The 11,751-nt window shown below is 38.4% G+C and overlaps 1 protein-coding gene across 2 annotated transcripts; it reads left to right on the forward strand.

Moving 5' to 3' along the window:
- The first annotated feature begins 1,002 nt into the window (after positions 1-1,002).
- Positions 1,003-11,587, forward strand: LOC135510506 (ubiquitin carboxyl-terminal hydrolase 47-like). Of its 2 annotated transcripts, none has more exons than XM_064931500.1 (12): positions 1,003-1,061; positions 1,371-1,416; positions 6,353-6,455; positions 6,611-6,735; positions 6,909-6,979; positions 7,081-7,212; positions 7,889-7,981; positions 8,146-8,274; positions 8,612-8,740; positions 11,006-11,028; positions 11,157-11,191; positions 11,394-11,587. In XM_064931500.1, the coding sequence occupies exons 2-12, from the start codon at positions 1,389-1,391 to the stop codon at positions 11,585-11,587; spliced, it is 1,062 nt and encodes a 353-aa protein (XP_064787572.1). In that variant the 5' UTR covers positions 1,003-1,061; positions 1,371-1,388. The 2 variants fall into 2 exon arrangements, with proteins under 2 accessions (XP_064787572.1, XP_064787573.1); XM_064931501.1 differs by having other exon boundaries at positions 6,405-6,455.
- The last annotated feature ends 164 nt before the right edge of the window (positions 11,588-11,751 follow it).

Below are 11,751 nucleotides of genomic sequence, written 5' to 3' on the forward strand. Positions count from 1 at the left end.
CACTGTGCCCGGCCCGCCACAGGAGTCACTAGTGCGCGATGAGACAAGGATACCCCTGACAGCCAAACCCTCCTTAACCCGGACGACACTGGGCCAATAGTGCGTTGCCCCATTGGCCTCCCGGTCGCGGCCAGCTGCGACAGAGCCCGGGCTCGAACCCAGAATCTCTGGTGCGCCACCCGGGAGGCCCCTGAGTCCAACATTTTGACTGGTACTGTATGTTTGTCATATTTCTGTTGTTGCGAAGAGAATAGGATGTTATACAGAACAATATGTTGGTAGGACAAGGATGTGTATGTTTGTTCACATGGAAGTCAGTGATATATGTTTACTGTAGGTTAATGAGGCAATGCAAATGTGATGTGACTAACATGACAGGACATTTAATTTACTAAAATGGCTCAATGTTTTTGTAATTTTACTATAACTAGGCAAAATCATTATTCAAATAAAAAAAGTGATTAAGACTGAATTTTATTTGAATCAAAATGACAAAGACAAAGAAAATTAACACTGTTACAATATCCATTCGGTTCGAGAGAGCATCTACCAATGCTTCACTACACCAAGTCACCTTTCTGATGGCCTCATGGGTGCCATCCCCCTTATGACACCAGTGTAGCCAATGGCAACTTTGCAAAATCAAGATAGAGTACAGATCTCTCTGTTATTGGCCATCTCATTTGGTTAAACAAAACATAATGAATGTTCTGTAATTTTTACTATGTTGTAGTTAGATATGTTTTCAATGTTCTTTAATGACTTTGATATGCTGTTTTAACTCTAAAACCTCTTTCTTTGCATTACCTTTATTTTACAGGATGTTGTGCGTCAACCCTAAATTTAACAGAAGCATAGGCTAACACAACATACGGAATAGTCTACCTCACAAGGTTTTCAAAACTCAGCTTTCTGTCTATTTTGAAGGTGTGTCTATTTTGTAGGTTAGGCCTATTTAAATCGAAAGTGAAGTTTTGGAGAGATGTATCAGCTCTGCAGTCAAGTGTCTGTTCGTATACATGTACACTCTACTGAAAGCTGCTCAACAGTTAACGAAAACGGTAAGCTTCGAATAAACTGTAAAGAAGGATACAACCCATTATAGTAAAATATTTTTGCCTATATGATTATTCACTTTCAGTGTTTAATTTCCCACTGCAAGATATGTCTATATAGTTAGGCGATTAACTCATGAATATTTTTTTTTCACTGTTTAGGAAGCGTTCAGCTCGATGCATTAGCCTATATCTAAAAACGTTATTGTATTTACTTACTAGAAATTTATATTTTAATGTAGCCAACCCTACCAGTCTACAATTTAAATGACATTTTTTATATAAATATATTTCTCTCCTTCACATACTTTATAGTGAGGGATTTATGATGCCATGGATTCTATATGCACAACAGACACAGGTACCGTAACACATCACACACACACACAGCAAAGTCCGTTGTTTCACACATTAGTCTGAATTCTGCTGCTTTAAATACGACACACCAGCACACGATTTCCCAAAAGCATCTTAAGGCTAAATTCATAATTAGAACGTAAGAGAATCTTTACATATCCGAGCCGTTTCCCAAAACCACTTGAAATCAACGCCTGCCTTAGACCACTCGTAGAACAGCTGTGCCTCGTTAGATTACCTTCTGTCCTCCTGCGTCACTTTACATGCAGAAAATCTATGCTAAACATAGAATGAAGACGTTAATCACTCTCTCTGTAACCACCGAAAACGTCCTAGATTAATATAAATAGCCGAAATAGTTTGTACCTAAGAGTATTAGTGCCAAGTGAAGATAACAAAAAATAAACAGCGATTGCTGGTGGTACTTCGATACATTTATATTTGTTGCATGTACTTGCTGCATGTACTTTAAAAAAGTTACATTATTTCGAGAATAGTTGCAATATTTCGAGAATAAAGTAGCAATATTTCGAGATTCAACAAAACAATTATTTTCGAGATTAAAGACAAAATGTTGAGAATAAAGTCGACATTTTAAAAATATAAAGTTGCCGTCATATTTCAAGATTAAAGTATGGGATTTGGTTATTAATTGCATGTCTCCTGGCCCCCTGTTGCTGTGCATGCCACTGTTGAAATGCCTGAGGTAGAGATGACTGGTGAAACTATACTTTAGAATTAGCTTTAGTAACAAGGAATTTCTTTCTCTTTTAGCTCATAATAACCATATTATTATGTTTTTATTAAGACCTGGAAGAGTTTGTGCCACAGCTTGGGTCTTTTTAGAAGGAGAACCACGCAGACATGGATGAGGTATTTCATCCAAATCCGTGTCCTTTGGTAGGTGTATCACACTCGCAGTGGTGTAAAGTACTTAAGTGAAAATATTACTTAAGTCGTTTTTGGGGGGTATCTGTACTTTCCTGTACAATTTATATTTTTGACAACTTTTACTTCCCTACATTCCTAAAGAAAATGATGTACTTTTTACTCCATACGTTTTCCCTGGCACCCAAAAGTACTCGTTACATTTTAAATGCTTAGCAGGAACTGACAATTGTCTAATTCACACATTTATCAAGAGAATATCCCTGGTCATCACTACTACCTCTGATTGGTGGACTCACTAAACACATGCTTCGTTTGTAAATTATGTCTGAGTGTTAGTGTGCCCCTGGCTATCCGTAAATTTAAAAAACAAGAACATGGTGCCGTCTGCTTTGCTTAACGTAAAGAATTTGTAATTATTTATACTTCTACTTTATATGCTTAAGTATATTAAAACCAAATATTTGTAGACTTTTGCTCAAGTATGATTTTACTGGGTGACTTTCCCAAATATGACAGGTGGGTACTTTTTCCACCACCGCACGCACACACGCTCAAACAGGCGTCACTGCACTAATATATGCAATTTTTAGCAGACGTTTTTAACCAAAGCGACTTACATTCGTACGTGCATACACACCATTCTAACCACCATGGTGCGTTGTTAGACTGCGAATATAGATTCGTTTTGTGTCCTTCGAATTCGCTACAATGTTATCCTCAATATCCTGCGTAGGCCAACACCTTGCATAGTATTTTAGAGTAACAGCTAGGCCAGCAGCCTATATGTTAAAACGAAAGGTTAACTTACAAATGTGTGCGTAATGGCATAGTGTTCTATGTACACTTACAAGGAAGTAACCTCATACGTCTATGCTTATTATGTTGTGAATATAAGTCACAGATTGTGTGGAGAAGGATAGCGCGTCTGTGTCAGGCTCATGGGCTGCCCGTAAACCCTGGTCATGGACTTTACATAGCAACGGGGCAGGCTAAAGCCCCGTCTGAGACCACAATTTTACGGTCCATTATTATAACCTAACAGGTCTAGCCTCTAGCCTCTAAGGTGAGCAAATGGTAGCCTAAGTTAGTAAGTGGAGGACAGAGGTTACAGGTCTGTGAGAGCCAAAAATCTTGCTTGTTTGTAGGTGACCAAATACTTATTTTCCACCATAATTTGCAAATAAATTCATAAAAAATCCTACAATGTGATTTTCTGGATTTTTTTTCCCTCATTTTGTCTGTCATAGTTGAAGTGTGCCTCTGATGAAAATTACAGGCCTCTCTCATCTTTTTAATTGGGAGAACTTGCACAATTGGTGGCTGACTAAATACTTGTTTGCCCCACTGTACCCTCGTAAAACTTACTATCCTACCGATCCTTGACTTCGGTGATGTAATTTGCAAAATAGCCTCCAACACTCTACTCAGCAAATTGGATGCAGTCTATCACAGTGCCATCCGTTTCGTCACCAAAGCCCCATATACTACCCACCACTGCGACCTGTATGCTCTCGTTGACTGGCCCTCGCTACATATTCGTCGTCAAACCCACTGGCTCCAGGTCATCTATATGTCTTTGCTTGGTAAAGCCCCGCCTTATCTCAGCTCACTGGTCACCATAGCAGCACCCACCCATAGCACATGCTCCAGCAGGTATATTTCACTGGTCACCCCCAAAGCCAAATCCTACTTTGGCCGCCTTTCCTTCCAGTTCTTTGCTGCTAATGACTGGAATGCACTGGAGTGATAGAGCACCAGCTGTCTGAGCAGCTCACAGATCACTGCACCTGTACATAGCCCATCTGTAAATAACCCATCCAACTACCTCATCCCCATACTGTTCTTTTATTTTTATTTTTTTGCTCCTTTGCACCTCAGTATCTCAACTTGCACACATCTTCTGCACATCTATCACTCCAGTGTTTAATTGCTAAATTGTAAATATTTTGCCACTATGGCCTATTTATTGGCTTACCTCCCTTATTCTACCTCATTTGCACACACTGTATATAGACTTTTTATATTGTTTTATTTACTGTATGCTTGTTTATTATATGTGTAAGTCTGTTGTTGTTTGTGTCATACTGCTTTGCTTTATCTTGGCCAGGTCGCAGTTGTAAATGAGAACTTGTTCTCAACTAGTCCACCTGGTTAAATAAAGTTGAATTAAAATAATATAAATTAAAAATGAATGTATTCAAACAGCTCCTCAGATTAGCTGCTTTGCACAGCAGGAGTTGTCTCTCATCCCACAAATACATTTGCATAAAATCCCTGCTTAATTTTAATTTTTAATTCCTCCCGCAGCCGTTGGATAGGCTTATAATTTACTTTCACTTGCCCACTGTACCATACCATGAGCCTATAGGTTAAGGTATTCAATTAAGGTACTCAATCTAGTGGGCGATACAGGTTTATAATGGGCTGCAAAATTGCAGTGTTGCGAATTTGGAGAGCAGCTTGACATGGGACACATACACACTCATAGTCTCCAGGATCCCAAGATAATTCGTTTTTTGAGAATGCTTACATAGCCTACTAGCATATGGTCATTATAAGGATAGTTGCCATATGGGGGAAATACTACCGTTTGTAAAGCACCACGGATAAGGTCATTAATAGTTGCCATTTTTAGGTGTTCGCTTAAGCTACGCAGCAGAATTTGTAGGGCGGACTGACTGGGACTCAACCCCAGTTCTCCTCTCATTCAGCGACAGTGCCAAGAAAGTTTTTAGTTTGTGCTCATAATGCACTAAGGCCATTAGAAGAGTGTACTGCATGCCCATAGTTGAAATTGCCAGGGGAAAATTTGGTGTGTGTGTGCGAGTTGTTAGATCATTAGATTGATAAGGGTGAGTGCACAGTGACGCCTGTTTGAACTAGTGTATTAGATCATTAGATTGATGGCCATTTGTTTGGTTTGCCCCTACTTTTACACCCCCCCCCCACACACACACACACCTGCATACACAAAATTGTTAGATTACTTGTTAGATATTACTGCACTGTCGGAACTAGAAGCACAAGCATTTCACTACACTCGCGTTAACATCTGCTAACCATGTGTATGTGACAAATAACATTTTATTTTATTTGACACACACAACCAACTTGTCTCTAACTATGTATGTAACCACTGTTCCTCCTGAAAATAATCTGTGGCACAACCTCCAGGTCCTAATAATTATAATAATATGGTTATCATGTACTAAAATAGCAAGGATTTCCTTGTCATTAAAGACAATTCTAAAGTATAGTTTCACCAGGCAGCTCCCTCAAGCATTTCAACAGTGGCGTGCAAAGCGACAGGGAGCCAGGGAGACATGCAATTAACCAAATTCCATACTTTAATCTTTAAATATAACTGTGACTTTATTCTCAATCAAATTTTTCATTTATTCCCGAAACATTGCCACTTGTCACCTCTACTCCTGCTCCCTCTCTCCAGCCTTCAACATCGCCGTTCTACTAACCACTGGCCCTGGCAACCAATATTAAGCACACCTACTCCCCATCATTAAGCACACCTACTCCCCATCATTAAGCACACCTGGACTTTATCATCACCTTGATTACCTTTAGCCCTCAGTAGCCTCAGTATTGGTTTGTTTACATGTTCAGTACGCATCTCCTCTTTTGTTCATTTGCCTTGCATCATTGTTATTTAACTCTCCTCACTGCATATACATTACACCACTTTATTCTCAAAATATCTCCAATTTATTCTCAAAATAAATACTGTTACTTTATTCTCAAAATATTTCCACTTTTCTAAAGTACAGTCACGCAAGACAAGACTGTATAGCAAATATCCATATTTTAAAAGTTGTGAACAGAACACTTTGGTATAGCCTAGATTTAATTTTACTGAAAATATATGTGGTGTGAGGAGTCTTAGGAAAACCTGGCTAATACCTGACAATCATTAATTGAACAGGTATAAATTACATATTTGTAAGTAAATGTGTTAAATTTGTGAACACAAACAAGTCAATATCCCACAAAAGCCCTTCAGCTTTATATGAGACTAATTGATGTCCTTGATTTAGGCTACCATCCCCATGGTTTGATTAATCAAGGGGCAACCTGTTATTTGAACAGTGTGCTGCAGGTGTTCTTCATGACCAAGGACTTCAGAGAGGCTGTTGAAAGGTTTGGATCTAGGCTCACTCGTGCGCAAAGGATATTTTCTCCCCATGAAAATGTCAGAACCTGACTTTTTATACTTTGATATGAATGCATCTTAAATAAATGGTAATAAAAATAGTACAATTAGTCAGTAACAGATCTCAATTGTCTCCCCACAGTCAAGTGTTTCATACTAGTCAAGAACAAGAGACCATTGATCACAAGCTTAAAAGGCTGTTTCAAAAATTAAAAGAAAAAGAAGCTGACACAAAGGACATTTCTTGGACATTGGACATTCAAACCGGTAAGCTGAGCTGCTGAGAAAAAAAATGCATTTTATCCGTCCACAACAGGTTGAGCAATTGCAATTGTCGTGGTGTCATCATTGCACAACTCCAATTATATCATTACTGGAGTATTGAAACGTTGTTCTATTTGTAGAATATCGCATGATCTATCATTGTGTTCTTCCCCCAGTATATGAGCAACGTGACGCTGCTGAGTTTTTTGAGAAGATTTTAAGCACGGTCAAGTATAATGTGTCTAAGGTACTGCATTTACTGAGATCATATTGTACAAAACCTTTAAGGGGAACATTAAAATATGTAAATGTTTACATTATAAGAATATTATATGTTTGTAACTTTAGATCTTCGAAGGACAATTGTCGCACACTATCACCTGTGCAAATAGTCATATTTCCATTAGTGAACCTGGTCCATTTTGGGTTCTGCCCCTCTCCATGGACGTAACTCTAGGCCCTGGCCAAAGCTACAGTGTGGTATGGAAAATATATAACACTGGATATACAGGTAACTGCCAAAATAAAGGAAGTGTCTTAATCAGGTGTTGGGCCACCATGAGCCAGAACAGCCAGAATAACTTCAATGCACCTTGGCATAGATTCTACAAGTGTCTGGAACTCTATTGGAGGGATGCAACACCATTTTTTTTTTTCACAAGAAATTCCATAATTTGGTGATTTGTTAATGGTGTTATATAACGGTGTCTCGGGTGTCGCTGTAGAATCTCCCATAAGTGTTCAATCAGGTTGAGAACTGGTAACTGAGATGGCCATGGCATATGGTTTACATAGTATTCATGCTCATCCAACCATTAATTGACCACTAGTGCCCCGTGGATGGGGGCATTGTTATTCTATGGGGGCACAGCCATGGTAGCCAAGTAATGGCCAGAATAATGGCCTACCTAGCATTTTTATACATGTCCCTCAGCATAATAGGGATTTTAATTTCTTAATTATCTCGGGAACCACACCTATGTGGAAGCAACTGCTTACAATATACTTTGTAGGCTATCCCGCATTTACTAAAGTGTTTCCATTATTTTTGCAGTTACCTGTAGCAGCTCAGTGTTTGGAAACAAGGCAAATATGAAAATATATGTCAGGAGGTGCAAGAGAGAATATTTACTAATGTGTTTGTATGTGTTTTCAGAATGACGGTTTTGAGGAGTTTTTTGAGAAATCAACTATCACTGGGGACAAGCTGTACTGTGCTAAATGCAATGAAGAAGTGGAAGCAACAACTGTGAGTAATATCTTTTAAAGTTGTCTTTTAAAATCACTGATTGTATCACAAGTCTCTGGAAGTGTGTCACAGGCTTTTCAAAGCACATTGATGGTTCAAATGTCACTGTATCTGTATTTAGAGACTGTAATAATAATGACTGAGAGTGGGTTTTGTTCCACCAGGCATGTAAGATGGTACATCACCCAGAGATTCTGACTCTGCTACTCAAGAGGTTTGAGTTTGACTACCATAGGATGTCATATGTCAAAATCAACTGCACTGTGGACGTTCCTCACAAATTACAGACAGAGGTAACTACAAAACTGTCTTTATTTGATAGGTTGTTTATCACAGATTGTATCATGGAGGTAAGCCTTGGTAAGTGTTAGACCTACAATCACTTCTATATTAGATAGATCTCTTGAACTGTGGCTAGCATTCTTACCTCAAGACCAAAATGTTTGAACTTCAACTACCCAGTTGGAGTACTCCTGAAATGTTTCTGCAATATTTTATTTAGGCAAAAGGACAAGTAGCACAAGGTGACACAACCAATTTTTAGAATTTTTATTCTCTCCTACATAAATGTTATATTTTCATCTGTAGTTCATGGAATATATATTGTTATTGTCTGATTTCTCTGAACAGAATGGGGCATATGAACTCTATGCAATTGTGGACCATGAAGGAAGTCTAAGAGGTGGACATTACACTGCTACAATCAGGTCCTATGAGGATCAGAAGTGGTATTTGTTTAATGACAGCAACGTAAGCCCGGTAAGGGGGATTTAAAAATACAGCAGGGAAAGAAGGGGGGGTAAAATATTACAGTTCTCATATTTTTGTATATTTGTCTGTGATATGTTGTTGTCTTACCTAGCTATCTTAAGATTAATGCACTTACTGTAAGTCAATATGGATACATTTACAAATGTAAATGTTTTACACACTGATTTAATTATTTTACTATTTCTACATTTCTTTATAAAAATGTAGGTATTAGTTACATTTGACTGTGTAAAACCTAGCAGTTCTACTTATTTCTCTGAGTGGGAGTTGGATGTATAGTATTTTGCAAAATAGAAAAAAAAGATGATTATTTGTCTCTCAAAGAAAAAGAAAAACCATCAAGTGACAGATTTTAAAGAACCCCATGCCATGATTAGATAGTGAAAGAACATACCAATCTCATTCTTAATTTCTATAAATAACAAAAGCTCATTTACAAACATTTCTGAAAATTAATATACAGTGCCTTGCGAAAGTATTCGGCCCCCTTGAACTTTGCGACCTTTTGCCACATTTCAGGCTTCAAACATAAAGATATAAAACTGTATTTTTGTGTGGAGAATCAACAACAAGTGGGACAAAATCATGAAGTGGAACGACATTTATTGGATAAAAATCAAAAACTGAAAAATTGGGCGTGCAAAATTATTCAGCCCCTTTACTTTCAGTGCAGCAAACTCTCTCCAGAAGTTCAGTGAGGATCTCTGAATGATCCAATGTTGACCTAAATGACTAATGTTGATAAATACAATCCACCTGTGTGTAATCAAGTCTCCGTATAAATGCACCTGCACTGTGATAGTCTCAGAGGTCCGTTAAAAGCACAGAGCATCATGAAGAACAAGGAACACACCAGGCAGGTCCGAGATACTGTTGTGAAGAAGTTTAAAGCCGGATTTGGATACAAAAAGATTTCCCAAGCTTTAAACATCCCAAGGAGCACTGTGCAAGCGATAATATTGAAATGGAAGGAGTATCAGACCACTGCAAATCTACCAAGACCTGGCCGTCCCTCTAAACTTTCAGCTCATACAAGGAGAAGACTGATCAGAGATGCAGCCAAGAGGCCCATGATCACTCTGGATGAACTGCAGAGATCTACAGCTGAGGTGGGAGACTCTGTCCATAGGACAACAATCAGTCGTATATTGCACAAATCTGGCCTTTATGGAAGAGTGGCAAGAAGAAAGCCATTTCTTAAAGATATCCATAAAACGTGTCGTTTAAAGTTTGCCACAAGCCACCTGGGAGACACACCAAACATGTGGAAGAAGGTGCTCTGGTCAGATGAAACCAAAATTGAACTTTTTGGCAACAATGCAAAACGTTATGTTTGGGGTAAAAGCAACACAGCTCATCATCCTGAACACACCATACCCACCGTCAAACATGGTGGTGGCAGCATCATGGTTTGGGCCTGCTTTTCTTCAGCAGGGACAAAGAAGATGGTTCAAATTGATGGGAAGATGGATGGAGCCAAATACAGGACCATTCTGGAAGAAAACCTGATGGAGTCTGCAAAAGACCTGAGACTGGGACGGAGATTTGTCTTCCAACAAGACAATGATCCAAAACATAAAGCAAAATCTACAATAGAATGGTTTAAAAATAAACATATCCAGGTGTTAGAATGGCCAAGTCAAAGTCCAGACCTGAATCCAATCGAGAATCTGTGGAAAGAACTGAAAACTGCTGTTCACAAATGCTCTCCATCCAACCTCACTGAGCTCGAGCTGTTATGCAAGGAGGAATGGGAAAAAATTTCAGTCTCTCGATGTGCAAAACTGATAGAGACATACTCCAAGCGACTTACAGCTGTAATCGCAGCAAAAGGTGGCGCTACAAAGTATTAACTTAAAGGGGGCTGAATAATTTTGCACGCCCAATTTTTCAGTTTTTGATTTGTTAAAAAGTTTGAAATATCCAATAAATGTCGTTCCACTTCATGATTGTGTCCCACTTGTTGTTGATTCTTCACAAAAAAATACAGTTTTATATCTTTCTGTTTGAAGCCTGAAATGTGGCAAAAGGTCGCAAAGTTCTAGGGGGCCGAATACTCTCGCAAGGCACTGTATGCGTTTTGGAATGAAACTATTGAAGTTAATTTACTCAAATGTATCCAAATGCAGGTGTGATGAGAAAAAATAGAATATATTTTAATGTTGAATATATTCACCAACACAAATGCAACACTCAATATGTAATGCAGCTGCACTTTTAATTTCTCCCCGCCCTGCCCCCTCTTCCATATAGATTGCATTGGAACCAAACTTAAGGTAAAATGCACCCCTTTTCATCATTTTGTGTGTGTGTGCGTGTGTGTGTCCATAAAATTAGATATACTTGCCAAAGTTATGATCTTAAATCATATAATAATGCCCAATATGATTTTTTCTCACTTTAGATCACAAAGTGCTTATCTGCTTATTTATAGGACATGTAAGTTATCAAATATTACCTTTTTGATATGTTTTACTCCTCTTGTCATACAACCTAAAATATCAATATTCTTCAATTATTTTCTTATTGTTGTCTTCCCATTCTTCCATGATCTATTTACATCTGTAGCCCTAAATACAACATCATTTTTAGTTCTAGTTCTGTAGTATCAATTACTGTAAAACTGTGACACATATTGCAGGTGGATACAGACAAGAAGAGGATAAGAGGTCAGGTGGAAACAGAGAGGAAGATGGAAAGAGTGTATGTGGAAAGAAAGAAAAGAGGGGGAGAAGAAGTTGTCAGGTGGAAACAGAGGAGACGAGGAGGGGAGCTCATGGTCAAAGAGAAGAGGAAATGAAAAGGATGCAGCTAAAAAGAGACCATGGATTGTAAATTGTATTTACTCATTCGTATCAACATTTGGACCATGGAGAAAAAGAGGAGAATATAAAATTGATGCAGATGAAAAGAAAGGAGATGGGGGCAAAAGTACAGATGGAGAGAATGGAGATGGAGGGAAGGAGAGGTCAGGTGGAAACAAAGAAAAAGATGATAAG

This window comes from Oncorhynchus masou, chromosome 23 (genome assembly GCF_036934945.1).
Source record: "Oncorhynchus masou masou isolate Uvic2021 chromosome 23, UVic_Omas_1.1, whole genome shotgun sequence".
NCBI lineage: Eukaryota > Metazoa > Chordata > Actinopteri > Salmoniformes > Salmonidae > Oncorhynchus > Oncorhynchus masou.